At 33.7% G+C, this 16766-nt stretch overlaps 3 protein-coding genes across 5 annotated transcripts; all 3 read left to right on the top strand.

The window, feature by feature from the left end:
- Positions 1-4250: 4250 nt before the first annotated feature.
- LOC18051687 (glycine cleavage system H protein 2, mitochondrial) lies at positions 4251-7152 on the top strand. Its single transcript, XM_006448637.2, has 3 exons — positions 4251-4435; positions 5884-6143; positions 6749-7152. The coding sequence occupies exons 1-3, from the start codon at positions 4357-4359 to the stop codon at positions 6875-6877; spliced, it is 468 nt and encodes a 155-aa protein (XP_006448700.1). The 5' UTR covers positions 4251-4356; the 3' UTR covers positions 6878-7152.
- A 490-nt stretch (positions 7153-7642) lies between these two features.
- On the top strand, positions 7643-8453 carry LOC18051686 (alpha-amylase/subtilisin inhibitor). Its single transcript, XM_006448636.2, has one exon. The coding sequence runs from the start codon at positions 7664-7666 to the stop codon at positions 8264-8266; it is 603 nt and encodes a 200-aa protein (XP_006448699.1). The 5' UTR covers positions 7643-7663; the 3' UTR covers positions 8267-8453.
- Positions 8454-11087: 2634 nt separating this feature from the next.
- Positions 11088-15381, top strand: LOC18051685 (chaperonin 60 subunit alpha 2, chloroplastic). 3 transcript variants are annotated; one of them, XM_006448635.2, is made up of 9 exons: positions 11088-11239; positions 11343-11532; positions 11917-12038; positions 12149-12356; positions 12447-12592; positions 12971-13277; positions 13819-14069; positions 14311-14511; positions 14705-15381. In XM_006448635.2, exons 1-9 carry the CDS (start codon positions 11186-11188, stop codon positions 14990-14992), a joined length of 1767 nt encoding a protein of 588 aa, XP_006448698.1. In that variant the 5' UTR covers positions 11088-11185; the 3' UTR covers positions 14993-15381. The 3 variants fall into 3 exon arrangements, 2 of the variants coding, with proteins under 2 accessions (XP_006448698.1, XP_024047728.1); XR_002907309.1 differs by lacking the exon at positions 14705-15381 and having other exon boundaries at positions 13819-14146; positions 14311-14361; XM_024191960.1 differs by lacking the exons at positions 11088-11239; positions 11343-11532 and having other exon boundaries at positions 11970-12048.
- Positions 15382-16766: the final 1385 nt, after the last annotated feature.

The raw sequence follows: 16766 nt of genomic DNA, 5'->3' as shown, positions 1-16766 counted from the left end.
GCATGATGCCATGAGAATAATAAGCCATAGCATGTGACTAATTGGATGATGGACGTTTCGGTTACATGCAAGCCATTTGATTCTATTGGTCAGTTAGCAAATAAAGCTAGGAAGACCAAGAGCATGCTTTGGATTGCTTTAACCTGTCAAATAAGTGATTATTTGACAATTTAACACCATAATATATTTGATAAATCAATTTTAAAGTTATTATTAAAGAAATTGATTCTCAAATAATCATTTTTTTTTTGGTATTGATTCTTAAAAGTATCAAAATATTACTTTTCAAAAATCTGGTTATTTAAAAATCTGATTTTAAAACATAAAGTACGAAAATTATCCTTAATGAAATTATATTATTTCAAAATTACCAATGTAACAAAATTTACAAAATAACTACGGTTCAAATTTTTTTAACTTAGAAAATTAACAACTCTGGCGATCTATACCAATGTCGACGACAGACTGACAGCGTCGCTATCGTCACTGGAGGCAGTGAAATTCGTCCAACAAATACCACATCCATAAAAAGTTTACCAAGCACACATCGTGAATTATTTGATAATTGATTCTATTATAATCTCAATTTACCTAACACCTTTACCAAATTATTAACAAAGTTGATTATTTAAAAATCTAGTTAAGAATTGACTCTTTGGCAAATCCCGAACATACACGTAGTCGTGACCAAAATCATAATTTAACAAGTCATTGTTTATATAATTATATTGATCGAGCCATTTACGCAAGGAGCTATTTTGATTGCGCCATGCTTAACTCTTTTATATTCGTCCAATTATTATTACAAATTACGAAAGCAAAAATTCTTTTAATAAGCATATGTTTAATGGTTCACTTATATATACATAACATAACCGATTTTACACAAAGAAATTTGTATAACCGTATCAACATTATATATTTATTGAAAAATGTAAATGAATTCATATATATATAAATATTATCTCTTATTCTATACGTACACTTTTTTTTTAATATAAATAAGTTATTAAGTCATGTAATTTAATACAATCAGTGTAGACATAATATTAAAACTCATAATAAATTAAATATTAACTTTATTAATAACGTGTTCACATTTAAAAACTGATACCTCACATTTGAGTGAATATACATATATATTTAGAGAGGGGGGGGGGGGGGGCGCGATCTAATGGGATCTCAGAGAGACTCCATTAGAACACAGAAAACACAGAACTGATACGATGAATGTATGTTTGTATATTCCATGTGTCTCAAAGGCATTGTGGCCTCATAGATAGGGGTGTCAAAAAAACCCGCCCGGACCGGATCCGGCCCGGACTCGGCCAATCCGGTCCGGGCAAAACCCGGACCGCATATATAGAAAAAGCGGATCCGGGTTTCAGAAATTAAAACCCGGACATATCCGGGCACGGTCCGGGTTCAGTACCAAAAACCTGAAACCCGGACCGGGACCCGTTTTCCCAATTAAAAAAAAAAAAAACTAAAACCAAATACCCAAACCCAAATCCGAAAATCCCTAATTCCCCATATCGCAAAACACCCAAACCCAAAGGCATAAGCAGCGACGCTGCCACCGTCACCGTCGGCTAGCACCCACCGTCAGTCCGTCACCGTCGCCCCTCAGCACTCGGCAGTCGGCATCATCTCTTCTCGTTTGCATTTGCTGACTCGGTTTTGCTCAGTTGCGGCTGTGAAGGGAGTCGTTCGTGCAGCGGCAGCAGCGCAGTGCAGCCCCCTCCGGCGCCGTCTTGCCTGCAGCGCAGTCGTTTGTAATTTTGTGAGTTGTTTACAGCTTAATTATTGAATGTATATGAGTTGTGTATGTATTTTTCTTTCATTTGAATAGTTGGTACGCGGCATCACTTGCAAGTTTGTCGATGCCATTGTTTTCATATATACTTTACCCTTATCTACTATAGCCGATAGTCTGTCTCATAGAATATGTATGCATCTTGTGGGTTCCAATTCTTGCATTAAAGGAACAAATTGCTGCCATTACTGGTGTAATATTGCAGCAACAGCTGATAGTCTATCTCCACAGGATGTTTCCTTTTTTAATGTTAGTCTCGTTCTTTACTTTAGGGTAAGCACATTTGTATCGGTATTCTTGCTTTTTAGGTCTCTTGAGGATTGTTCACATTACTGTTATCAAATATTGACCAAGTAGCAGAATTTGCAGCAACTTACCCTGCTTCAAGTTCTGGGCTCATTGAAACAGGGCTCATTGAAAGACAAGTTATAATGTTATATTGCAACTGGTTATTTGTATGATTTTGCTTCTGTTGGCTGTGTGAACCTCTCTGCCCAGCTTGATTTGATTTGGCAACAAAGCAAAACCAGACATCATGGCAAGATTTGCAAATGGTATCATTAAAAAGGAAAGAATTTTTTTTTTGAAATAATTGTTTGCGGGCTTAGAAGCCCGGAAGACAAAACCCGGACCCGGGACACGCCGGGCTCAAGCCCGGACCGGCCATGCAAATACCGGATTTTGTCCGGGTCCGGGTTTCAATTTTTGGCATCCGGTCCGGTCCCGGGTTGCACCAAACCCGGACCGGACCCGGGGTTTTGCCAAGTCTACTCATAGAGATTCCATTGTGCTGCCGGTCACCTTATTGGGATTCCCAAACACGAGTCAGCACACCAACTTTGTTGTTCGGTGGGTTTGTTGACGCATTGACCCACCACCGTTTCTAATTTCAAGATATGTAGTCTATTGAAAGGATTTCAATATATGATTATATGTATGTAGCATAATACCATTTAGGTCCTCAAAATTTTGTCTTAATTTATTTTAAAACCTCTTCAGTAGTTTTGTTATTTTTTCACCTTTTTTCTACAAATTGTAGAGGGGCAAAATTATGAATTCATTCCAAGATTTTATCTCATACTTTGCATGGACCACGTCATTAAAATTTATATTGATAATTCCATATAAAAGATTAATGTTGCTGTCATTTTTCAATAATTACTTTGCATAAATTCAAAAACTTCTAAATATATAAGTTATTATCTTCATTTTCTTTTAAAAAAAGATAATATTATTGTTTTCATTTACTAACGTGTAAGCGTAATTATCAAATCACACTGTTAAAATGTTTTTCAAAAACAAATAACAATACTACGGTGATGATATCAATAGGATATGATATGATCAAATTCACAATTCATTTATAGTATTTTTACAATCTAGGACTCTTAACAATAATTATCTTCTCTAAATAAGTTTTAATATGTTTAGGGCTTTAAAAATTATTTTAAATATATTTTAATAAAATTATCCATTACAAAAGTATCCATAAGGTGAATTAATATTAAAGACACGTTTTTATGAGCCAATATAATATAATTAATTTGAATATTCATTTCACACACCTATTAAAGTTACAAATATCTTTATGTAAAACTCTAATTTTTGTTTAACATCTTCACCAATACTTTGAATAATGAGTAAATCGATATTTTAAAAGATTTTGAGCACAACAATGCATGTGTGACCATTTTTATTCTTTCAAAATAATAATAGTTATAATAATTAATGCTAGATAAAATTTCTTGGCAACTAATTGTTAAAGATATTTTGATGACCTATCATTGAGATTAGGTAAGTAAATAATCAAATAGCTCATCTACGTATTGACGGCTTTTACCATGCGACAAGTAAATAATTGAGTTTTTTCTTATAAGAAATCACACCAAATTAAGTTCTAATGCCCTATTTAATCCACTCACATTTACCATTTGTTTTGTTACTCTTCATATTGGGAGAAAAAAATAACAATTAAAAAATCTAAATCTCTATGCAATATTTTGACAATCTTCACATGCAAAGTGTTTTGAATAATTTTATGAATGTGAAGAGTAAATAAAGATTAAGAAGACAAAGAAGAAAAGGAGGAGGAGAAGAAAGTTATTTAGGTGCAGTAAATAATTTTATGGTTAGTATCAAAAAAATAATTTTACGGCTGTGGAGGGAAAAATAAAATATTTATTGCATATAATTTAATTAGGATTATTTTGGTATTTACAAGAGTGTAGAATAAAAATAAAATTATTAAAATTATTAAATGAGTATGAAATAGTCCCATCTATATGTTTAATAAATTTAACGTTATATATGGTTCAGTTCCTATTATGATTGTAAATATGGTTCTAATTGTAGTGCGTAAATAATAATAATAATAATAATAATAAATAAATGTAGTACAAACTACAAAACAAGCATCCACCCACCTACCAACCCTGAAGCCCTCGAATTCGAAAACTTTATATTCGTCTATAAAAGGGAACACAATTTGTTTGTACTAGCTTTTGAAGTGCGTTCCGAAAGTGAAGTGAGAAACAAAAGACATGGCTTCAAGGTTGTTGTGGGCTTCAAGGGCTGCTTCTTACCTCAGGATCTCTGTCTTCCACAGAGGATTTTCTTCTGGTAAATCAACCTTCAGCAACTGCTATTTTTGCTGTCTATGTCGATGTTTATACTTGTTTTAATGTGTATGCAGTGATCATAAAAATGTGAATTTGTTAAAAATAGATATGCATGTGGATCTTATTTATTTGTTTGTTGAAATACTTGATCTGTGATTGTGTTCCGTTAAAGATTTGATTTTTGTAACTGGGTGCTATTTATTATTGTCACTGGTGTAAAGGGGCTTTAAAGAAAGTCAGTCCATGTAAGCTTTGGTTCTCTCCGAGTATTGATATTCGGGATCAGGTTCTTGATTATTTTGCCTATTTATTAAGATTCGTCTATGTAAGTCCCTGATATCTTAAAAAGATGAATGCCAGGCTGGGCAGAGTTTGGTCGGCTTGCCAATTTTCTATTTTTAAAATAGGAAAGGAGCCTGTATTTGTGGACATAAACATGTTTACTGACAAGCGGCAAGCTAGGCTGCAATGATTGGCTGTAATGGTGTTGTTGTTGAACTGGTTGCTGGGGAGATGATGGTGATAGGAAGGCGGTCAAGTCATTGTGGCATTGTTGGCACTGCAGATGGCCTGGTGATATTGGAAATAATGGCTATCTTGGCAAAAGTTTGACATGGCCTTGCAGATCACAGATGTTTTTCACATTTTGGAATAATTTTTTTCTCTTCTATCCTTGAGAAAAGGGGAGGATGGGAGCAGTTGCATAAATAGTGTTCTAATTGAATTTTCTTTACTGCTTCATTACATTTGAAAAAGAAATCTGGGACAGGAAATGGAAATGTAATGAAACAAAAAGTGTATATATGTAGTGGTGCATTTATGCACGTGCTTTAGTGTGCCTATTTTATATGTGTTTTTCTGTCTTTCTTGATTTGTTAATAAGTTCAAATGAAAAGGATGGAAAGAGTAGTTCCTCTAACTGGCCCCAAGTTTTAGAAGGCTTTGACATCTGATGACCACAGCATGGGCATAGCAAGATGAGGTTATTCATAGGAATGCATTGGCATACTGGAAACTTAAGATTATGGATTAGCAATTGGAAGAACCAATGCTGGTGGCTTTGTTGTACGCCCTTTGTTGTTGGCTACACATCATATCCCTTAAATTTTCTGTGTTTAAGGAGATTAATACGTCAGAAATTTTTGCATTGCTAGAGTTAAGATCTGAGGTTCTCTGTGAAAATCCAAAAGTTTTTGAATGTTGTTCCATACCAGCAAAATTACTAAGAAATGATTACTTTCTGAAAAAAGGTTAAAAATTTAGTTACATCTAATCATGCTTTTACTGCTTTAGACATTGGTTTCTGTATTCTTGGATTATTGATAATGTTATCTTGTAAACTAATATATATACTGATAATATTTTAGATACTCCATTGTTTTAATTTTTATGTCAGCTGCAGTTATTATTTCTTTTGCTTTAACTTATGCTTTTCCAATCTTTCTGCAGTTATAAAGGATCTAAAGTATGCTGACTCTCATGAATGGGTTAAGGTTGATGGTAACTCTGCAACCATTGGTATAACTGACCATGCTCAAGATCATTTAGGCGATGTTGTGTATGTTGAATTACCAGAGGTAGGGGTTACAGTAAAGCAAGGTGCCAGCTTTGGTGCAGTTGAAAGTGTCAAGGCTACTAGTGATGTTAATTCTCCTGTTTCTGGGAAAGTGGTTGAAGTTAATGAAGAGCTCAGCAGTTCACCTGCTTTGGTGAGTTTGTTGTTACCCAGTGCCATAGAGTTCATTTGAGATTCATTTGGAAATCATCTGGATTTATTGTGAAGTTGGATTTTACTGGCTTGAGTATGTTTGGCATTTATGGTCTTTTGCATAAATGTGTGCATTTGTTTTCGGTTGACTTGTCATTTCCATTGAATTTAGTGATTTTATGATAGCATCTTTCTCATCTTGATTAAACCAAAACCAATTTCGTCTTCTGTATAATAGATTTCACCGCCTTCATTTATGCTTCTTTCTTTAATTTCCTAGCACTAATTAAAACGGAATTCAACTACAATGTCTTACTGTTTTCTCTTCATTTGAGAATGATCTCATCTCTAATTAGCTTCATTTTTCTCCACCTGCTATGTGACCTGCCCTTTATAATTCATACTTTTTGCTTCAGTTGTTGCTATTTTCTTGCTATTAATATCATTGCTAATGAGATATTTTTCGTGCAAAGATGCCTTAACATCCCAATTTCCCCTTGTTCAGATACTGAAGTTTGGCTTATCTAAAAGAAACATACCGTGGGAGTGGTTTTTTCCCCTTATCTGTTTGCTTTATGGTTATATTTGTTTCATTTGATGAACTAGGTCAACTCAAGCCCATACAAGGATGGATGGATTATAAAAGTGGAGATGGACAGTGCTGGTGAATTGAAGAAGTTGATGGATGCTGATCAATACACCAAGTTCTGTGAAGAAGAAGATTCAAAACACTGAGTGAACCTCTGGCCGTGTAGGAATTCTCAGCACCCTTCCGGAATTACCTATGTCATGCACGGAGAAACCATTCTCTATCAAGGAATCCAAAAGTGCACGTTTTCTTTCTGGATGTTTTTTATCGAACTATGTACTTCTATGTCTCCATTTACTGTCTTCAGGGCAATTGAGTTTGGTGGAATTTTTCTATCTAAACTGAGAATAATAATTTGGGGTGTGGAAGTGATGTAACCATTTGGTGGTTTGAAATTTATTAAGTGTTTTGATAATCAAAATTAACCATTTAAGAATTTAAAGTAGAAGATCCCAAGTGCTCATCAACTAAAAGCACTCAGTTGTCTCTCATTCTCCTCACCTTTAACACTTTCCTCTAATTGTCGGGTTTATTTATTTGTACGTGATTGTTGCCGAAGAATTTAATGGGAACAAAATGGCAGTGGTAAAAAAATTTCTAAACTAATAAAAATTAATTACCATGCCGAAGTGCATGGTAAGTCTTTGACTTTTTGTACGTTTATAACTTTTTCGTGCAGGGTAAATCTTTTGACTTTTTGTGTGTTTAGAACTTTTCTTCTTTCAAACGCGGCTGATATATAGGACCATCAAGCAAGTAAATTCAGCCGCCACTGTTTTACATCCCTACGGTACAAGTAATGCTTAAATGGATCAGATTAATAAGACTTTTCACATGCTACTACTTGTCGTTGCCATGTCCTATATATATATATATGTACGTAAAACTGCATATTATTGCCATCACAAATTTGTTTATACTTTATAGGGAGAATGAGGCAATCAGCAATGGTAAGATTGGTAAAAAGTCTCAGCTTTTTCTGTCTGGTTTTGGCCATAACTCAAGCTCAACCATCTGATGACTTGAGTCCTCCAGTGCTTGACACTAACGGCCAAGCACTCCAACGGGGCCTGGAATACTACATACTGCCGGAAGACAATGCAACCGGCGGTGGTTTAACATTAGTTGACCGCAATGACTCTTGCCCCTTGTACGTTGGGCAGAAAGAAACTTCAGGATCGGAAGGCTTATTTCCTGTCACGTTTTCGCCTTTCGTGGGCGAAGAAAACATTGTCAGAGAGTCTCATGACTTTATTGTTACATTCTCAGCATTTACAACTTGTATTCAGTCGACAGCTTGGAGAGTCGGCGAGTCTGATCCTGAAACCGGGAGGAGATTCATTGTGACTGGTGGGGTACCAGGATTCTTCAGAATTGACAGAAATGGAACCAGCTACAACCTGGGATGGTGTCCTTCCATGGCTTGTCCGAATTGCAGGTTGAGGTGTGGATTTGCTGGCATTTTGATTGAGAATGGCAAGAGATTGTTGGCCCTGGATGGTCCTGCACTTCCATTCGTGTTCAAGAGGGCTTAAAAGCTCAACCTCAAATTCTCCAATACTACTAGTTAACATAAAATGATGGTCGTTCCACGACGAGCCATGGGTAAAAGCATATACTCTTTTGCATTGAAATAATGATGTATATTTTCAGTTTTACCTTGTTGTGTAATAAGGATTTCATGATTGAAAGTTTCATTCAAATAGCAGCATATTCATGCAATGACTTTATTTGAAAATCTTATTATAATACTAAAAACGTTTATTTGAAAATAATGGTAACCGTAGAAGGAGTATTCCCGTTTGGTATTGTTTTTGAATTAGTGTTTTCTTAAAATAAAAATAAAAATGAAAATAGTATTTTATAGTTGTTGTATTTTAAATTTAAATATGCGTTTGTTATCATTTTCTGAATCATAAATTTGAAATTTGAAATTTGAAAATTGTAATACATGTTCGGTAAACACAGTTAAAAAGAATAAAAATAATAAATATGTGTTTGATGATATCATTTTTAAAAACAAATTTTATAAAATATTTAAGTCATACTTACAGGTAAAAGTTGTAATTAAAAGTTATAAAAATTAATAAAATTGATTATTTAATCTCTCTTAATTATTAAACAAATTTTACATTATACACACACACATAAGATTTTAATTAGAGATATTATCATTTTACTACTTAAGTTTTACTAACATATCATGACAATACTAAGGTTTGCCGAAAAATATATTTTACTACCAAAATTTTACACGGTTATCAATTCACTACCATTCCGTTAACAACGTTAAAAATTTATTGATGTCATAAGGGCATCAAAGATATTTTCAACTGTAAGAGAAATTACTTGCTAATTTGATAGATAAGTTATCATTTTACTATTAAAATTTTAGGAGAATTATCATTTTACTATTGAATTTTTAGAGAAATTATTATTTTACTATCAAACTTTTGGGGGTAAAATCGACTTTTAACTCAATTTTCATTAAACATTATTTTTTTTAACAGAATGGTAGTGAATTAATAACGACGCAAAACTTTAATAATAAAATACATTTTTCAGCAAACCTTAGTACTGATATGATATATCAGTAAAACTTTAGTAATAAAATGATAATTGCCCTTTTAATTAAGACAAACCTTAGCATTAATATAAGTATTACCGGAAACACATATACGCTTAATAAAAAAATCACAATTATCAAATTATTGGATTAAAAAATTATCAACTTACAGAGTCTGAGATCATGGTGAGAACATTACCGAATAAATTGTACTAAAATTGCTACGAAAAAGAAGAAAAAAAGGGGCTAATAATGCTTCTCCATTAATACCAACAACAAACCAATCAAGTCCGATAACATCGATATTTACAGCACACGAATCATGACTCCCAACTGTTAGTCTGTTACCAGAGACATGAATTTCTTCCTCACCCATTTTCATAAAATCTTCAACTTGTTTCTTTCCAACGAGTTTCAATTAAAATAATATGGAGAAAAAAGGAAAAAGCAGCAGCAAGTGTAACTTGGTACGGGAGAGAAAGGAAGAAGATGAGAGGAAAAATTATATTTTAATTATGCTTTGGAAAACGCGTTGAAATATTGTTTCTTATTTTATTTTGTGGTTCGTTCTGCAGAATGGCGGAAACGTGTATAACTTGTTTTGGATTTTATAACTGTCAGTCAGATTTTGTTTTTTATGTTTTACAATTTATTTTTAAGACGTGACAGTTATAGAATAATTTTAAAATCTTTTAATTATTAATATTAGTATATTTTATTTTCTTCTATATTGATTCAATTTACTTGAGTTGTCCTTAGCGGTGGTTTTCATGTAGTTTTTTATTTGGTTATTTGAGTTCAAATATTAGGAAAGACTCAAAAAATAATTCCAACTTTTAGGTAGCGCTTGTTTTTTAACTTAATGACTTAAAGTAACTTAATTTAATTAATTAAATTAATTAGAGGTGTTCGTTTTTATAACTTAATGAGATTTTTTAGATAATTTTGACTTAATAAAATAAGTTAATTTTTTTAACTTTTTACTTAATGGAGAAATCTGAATTAAGTCAATTATTTGCTAATATAAAAATATCCATGTTTTATAATTTATTTTTCATGTCTATCCCAAAACTTACCCATAGATATTTACCTCACATAAAAATATCCGTGTTTTTTCTTTTTTATATTATATATGATAAAATTTGAAATTTATGGTATTTTATATATTAAAATTTTAAAATAATTATGTATTCACTTGAATATAATTTTACTTATAAATGTTAAAATATTGTGGTATTTAATATATTATTTATTTGACATTCAAATTTAATAAGGATACAAATGTAAAAGTACATATTTTTAACTTTTTAAGTTAAAAAAATAAATAACTTAATACTTATTTTCTGAGATTCAGATAAAAAAATAAACATATTATTCAGATTCAGACATTCAAACCTATTCAAAATTCAGATTAATTCAGATTTATTCAAATTTCAGACAAAAAAACAAACGCCACCTTAAATTTTAAAAACAAAAATGAAAATGAGGGCTGCGAAACGGTACCGAACAGGCTTAGTCGTTCAATAGATGCTTTTAATTCTACTGAGCTAACCACCCGAGCAATAAGACCGTAAGAATTAACCGAAAAAAGGAAAAGGATATTGCACGATACATTTTGTTCGGATAATATCATCGGGCTATAAATTGTTTTAGCTTTTCTCATAGAAGGATATAATATTTCAATTCGTATCAAGTAGGTCCTAACGAGACGCGAGTGTCTCCAAACAAATAATATGACTGGTTCGTTTTTGACTTCTATCAAATAGGTCCTGACGAGAGATTCCAAATAATATGACTGTTCGTTTTTGACTTCTAAACCCCAGCAAAACCTTGGAAATTTTGAGAGGGAGAAAATCCCCAAAACCCTTTCAGAACCAGAAACATTCAAATGTCCGTTTCCTTCTCCTCACCTTCAGTCGTCTCTCCAGTATATCTCTTCACTGTAAGTTTCTCTCCATGCGTATGTATGTACGTATGAATTACATTTGTGTATTCATCTTTACAGTACCTGCGAGTTCATGGGTATCCATTGTCACTTGTTGCAGAATAATTTTGGTGGGAATAAAGTCAAAAGGGTAAGTGGAAAATGCTTATGGAGAAACCAGTCCAGAAAAATGGTGGCGGTGGTGAGGGCGGGACCAAAGAAGATATTGTTTGGCAAAGAAAGCAGAGAAGCCTTACAAGCTGGGATTGACAAGCTTGCTGATGCTGTTTCTGTCACTTTAGGCCCTAAAGGTTATCTGGCCCTAATTTCATTTACATTACTTGTTTTCGGGTCTTTTTAAACCTTCAATTTTCAAATTGTACTGTGGAGGCCATGCGGAGAAAAAAAAATGGTGAAAACTGTTTGATGGATGTTTGCCTCTGTTTTGTTATTTATATTCATGTGCTAGATACTAAATTTTGCAATCCAAGCTTGAAAATACGGGATTTCAGTCCAATGATGTTGCGTTAGCTGAATGATTTTCTCATTAGTTGTTTCTCTACATAAGAATTCTTTTCATTTAAAAATAATAATAATAAAATAATTGTTATTACCTGTGCAAGAGTGCAAACTTTTCTATGGCAGTTCTGTTTACTTGTTGTGGTTTGTTGATTGTTTTAACTGAAAACATGCAGGACGGAATGTTATTCTTTCTGAGTCAGACAAACTAAAAGTAATTAATGATGGTGTGACAATTGCTCGGGCCATTGAGCTTTCAGATACAATTGAAAATGCTGGAGCAATGCTGATGCAAGAGGTTATTCATGGTGGCTGGATAATTCTTTCTCCTAAGTTTTTACTTATGCGTCAATGCATGTAGGGCTTGCATAATCATTAAGGTGTGAATATCAAGTGCTTTACTTGCAGGTTGCTAGTAAAATGAATGATCTGGCTGGTGATGGCACCACAACTGCAGTAATATTGGCTCGAGAAATGATCAAATCTGGGATGTTGTCAGTTTCTTTTGGGGCTAACCCTGTTGCTTTGAAGAAAGGAATGCTTAAGACTGTGAAGGAATTAGTCAAGGTTCTGAAGCAGAAAAGTTTTCCTGTGAAAGGAAGGGATGACATAAAAGGTTGTTTCTTCTCCTGTTGAAATTTTCTTAAAAAATAGTCTCTGATTAAGAATCTAAACTCTAATTAATGAAATTTTTCATCTTTTGCAGCTGTGGCTTCAATATCTGCTGGAAATGATGAGTTCATTGGTAACTTGATTGCTGATGCTATCATCAAGATTGGCGCAGATGGTGTAATTCTTATTGAATCATCCTCTTCATTTGAAACCTCAATTATAGTTGAAGAAGGAATGAAGGTGATTTAGATCCTTCTGGTATTGAAAGTTTTTTAACTTTGTTAGTTTTTCTTACCTTGGGTAAAAGTTGTCCAAGTTGCTAAAGAAATCCTCGGGACTAGAGCTAACTTGAAGTGCAAAATCTGTTATTTTTATTTCTCCTTGAATCACTCTTTCAACATCTTGCTTAACACAAGAGATAGTTTAACCAACAGTCTGAACAGATAAGATCTTCCAGCACCTTGAGATGATAGAAATATTTGTGTTATTTGCTAAAAATTGCTTTGTCTCGTAGTAACTTACTATTATGCATGCGCGCCCCCTGCGCCCCACTGCGGCCCCCTCTTTTTCTGTTTCTCATATGTTCTAAAAATTACATCATGTGTTCCTTGTTAACAGATTGACAAGGGTTATTTATCGCCCCAGTTCATTACAAACCAGGAAAAATCTCTTGTGGAGTTTGACAATGCTAAAGTGCTGATAACTGATCAAAAAATTTCAACTGTGAAAGAAATAGTTCCTTTACTAGAAAAGACCACCCAATTGAGTGTCCCATTGCTAATTATTGCTGAGGATATTTCAAGTCAAGTACTGGAAACACTAGTGATGAACAAAATTCGAGGTCTGCTTAATGTTGCTGTTGTCAAGTGTCCGGGATTTGGAGATGGAAAAAAAGCTTTATTGCAAGATATTGCCCTTATGACAGGTGACAGTAGACATTATGTTCTACCTAAAACTTTCATTTTTGAGTTTGCTTTTTTTTTTTTTTTTAATTTCTTAAATGATGGATCAGCAGTCAGATAACATGCTCTTGAAGGTGCCATATGTATACCTTTCAAACTTGCGATGCATTTCTGATAACAAGCAAATCTTGTAATGATCAAATTCCCATTATGCTAGATTACAAAATTTTGGAGCTGTTAGGCACCCATGACTTCCTAGTATGGTTTTCCTGTAGAATTTAGTAAATAATGTAATTGAGTTCACAATGCAGTAAGATATTTAATGCTCGGGTTGTGGTTGGCTGGCCCATGTGTTGGTTATGCAAGGAAACTTAGTGTCAACTTTCATTCTGAGCATTTTCAACTCTAAAAGGACTTCAGAATTGCTGACACTTATGAGTGTAATGCTTATCTGAAATGCAAGTTGTGATGTACTATTTCATGGTCATATGAGTGGCATTTCCTGATCATGAGATTAACAACTTTTTCTTTGTTTTCTAATTGGCTTCATTTTGACATCATCAGGTGCTGATTTTCTCTCAGGAGAATTGGGTCTGACCCTTGCAGGTGCTACCTCAGATCAGCTTGGCATTGCACGAAAAGTAACCGTAAAGAGTAATTCAACAACCATAGTTGCAGACCCTTATACTAAAGCTGAAATTCAGGCTAGAATTATGCAGATAAAGAAGGATCTAGCTGCAACAGATAATGCATATTTGTCAAGAAAGCTCTCAGAAAGAATTGCTAAACTCTCTGGAGGTGTGGCTGTAATTAAGGTCTGCTACATGATGTGAAATAACACGTGTTTGAAATCCTTGCAATCGACTTGCCACCCGGAATGATTATTTATGGTGTAATTGATTTAAATTCTTTAGGGGTTGCTAAGATATTTCTCCTTTACAACCTGGTGAATAATCCATTTCAGTTACTATATTGCTAAAGATATACAAGTATGAGAACAACCTTGTGTCTTATTTCTGTCTATTAATCTTTTTGAGCAATGTCCATGTAATATAGGTAGGAGCACACACTGAGGTGGAACTTGAAGATCGAAAACTCAGAATTGAGGATGCAAAGAATGCAACTTTTGCTGCCATGGATGAAGGGATAGTTCCTGGTGGTGGTGCCACATACGTACATCTATTAGAGCATATACCAATTATAAAGAATTCAATGGAAGATCCAGATGAGCAGATTGGTGCTGATATTGTAGCGAAGGTGTGCTGTTAATTTATTTTCACATTTCTCAGCAGACATTTGCCTCTCTTTGACTCTCTGTGAACAATCTCCAGAAGAATTTTGGAAATATTAAATATGTACCAATCTCAGAGAAAAGGGGGGAAAAATGTATCAGGTTTTCTTTAGACGATTCTTTTCTAACACAGTAGATTTTGTTGATGATTATTTGTAGGCACTCATTGTACCTGCCATATCTATTGCAACTAATGCGGGGGTTGATGGAACAATAGTTGTGGAGAAGACTCGAACTTCTGATTGGCGATTTGGGTACAATGCAATGACAGGAAGATATGAAGATCTCCTGAGTGCTGGAGTGGCTGACCCTTGTCGGGTAGCAAGGTGTGCACTTCAAAATGCAGTCTCCATTGCCGCTGTAGTCTTGACAACTGAAGCTGTATTGGCAGATAAAATAAAGCAGCCGAAGCCAGCTGTTCCTCAAGTTCCAGGGATAAATACTTGAGGAAAGAAGAATATAAAATGAATCAGAAAACCTGCCGGTAGCCAATACAGACACAATGAAGTCGAGCGAGCCGTGGTTTTTACCAGTAAGTGAGCTTCTGAACTCAATTTGCTTTTGCCTGGAACGATGATGAAGTGGAAGAAGCTTTACAAGTTCAAAGCCGTGGATAAGCTAATCACAAATTCAGTTTCCTTTTCGATTCTTCCAAGTATGAAATGTCATATTGGATGAAGTTTGCCTTGTTTCTCTTCCCCATGTCTTTAACACGGTGAAGAAATTTACCTCATAGTTATGATTAAATTAAATTAGAAAGATGTATGATTCAGCAATCACATTCGAAAGTAAATAAAAGTACTCTGGAGACTCCGTCGAATAAATGTGATTTAAAAAAAAAAGGTTGAAACTTGTCACGTGGAATCAAAGGATTCATGGTAATTAAAATCCCCCCATGATCAATGAAAATAAGTGTGTGTGTGACAATTTTCCAGTTATAGCACAGGCCACAGAAACTATCTTTTCAATTGATTCTGCCTAACGTCTTGGCTTAAGGAAATGTTTTTATTTGTTCTATTTTTGGGTTGCATTCTTCAAACCAATAAGAACAAAACATGAGATTAGGAGCGTTAGTTACAAGGATAACCTCACATTTTAAAATAAAATTAAAGAAAAAAGTGTTTGCATAATGTATTGATAATTGTCTTCATCGCATAACTACTTCCCGGACATTCTTTAAGTATTAAAATCGTGATTTTATTAACCAAGATTAATAGTAACAAATATTGTTTCCATTTATTTTAGAATATAATTAATAGTCTAGACTCTGGCAAATACTCAACACTGATTAACAGTAGAAAAATATAAAATAAAATAAAGTGCAATGATGCTGGCTTAATGTCCAAGTTACGTATGTCTTCCACCTCACAATCCAAATCCAAACAATCCCTTCTAATATACGCACCGTTTGAAACTCTCCACTAATAAAATATGAACAAGTCAACTTCCTTATTGCACCTAGGTACCATGTGTTCCACTGCTAACCCAGCATCATTATTCTCCTTATAATCACTCTTTCACTTTTTTTTTTTTTTAGTTAATTATATATCGGCATTTCGATTGAATCCCTAATCAACGAAATGAACCCATTAATTTTTTAATGAATAAGCTATAGAAAGTAAATAATATATTTTCGATAAATATCACATATTAGTACATGCTCAAGTTGTATGAACAGTTTTACGACGGCTTGACTAATGATTATGGTATCGAGCAGTGGATACTATCATAATAGTTTATCAACCCTTAAAAGGGAAGCATCACATGTAATATCATATGATAATAGCATTGCATCACATCTCTTGAAAGGCAATGAGATTGTAAAGATACAACGAATCTTGAAATCTTCTGTAAATTCGCAAGTATTTCAACCACCACAATTGTGGTTTAGGTATTTGTGGTGGGCTTGCTCGTCCCATAAAATTTAAAGCTAATAACAAGAGTTGGTGGGTAACATTTTTTCTTGATAAAATAAAAGAACAATTTTGGTTTTGTACTCCAATTCTGATGAGAAAAACCATAATGTCCTCTATTTCGTTTCGTTTGAAGTATTACAATTGTAATATTAGCATTTGGAACCTGAAAATGCTATGTGTCACCTCCAATTCGTATATAACTTATAATCAATTCCATTGGTTTTTATGCTAGAAGCCTAAAAAAAAAAAAAACTATCTCAATGTAAATAGTTATTACATTCATAATTTCATATTGGCAAAATAGA

This window comes from Citrus clementina, unplaced genomic scaffold (assembly GCF_000493195.1).
Source record: "Citrus clementina cultivar Clemenules unplaced genomic scaffold, Citrus_clementina_v1.0 scaffold_2, whole genome shotgun sequence".
In the NCBI taxonomy this organism is placed as follows: domain Eukaryota; kingdom Viridiplantae; phylum Streptophyta; class Magnoliopsida; order Sapindales; family Rutaceae; genus Citrus; species Citrus x clementina.
The sequence above is the reverse complement of the archived record's forward strand: the minus strand, read 5'-3'. Positions and strand labels throughout refer to the sequence as shown.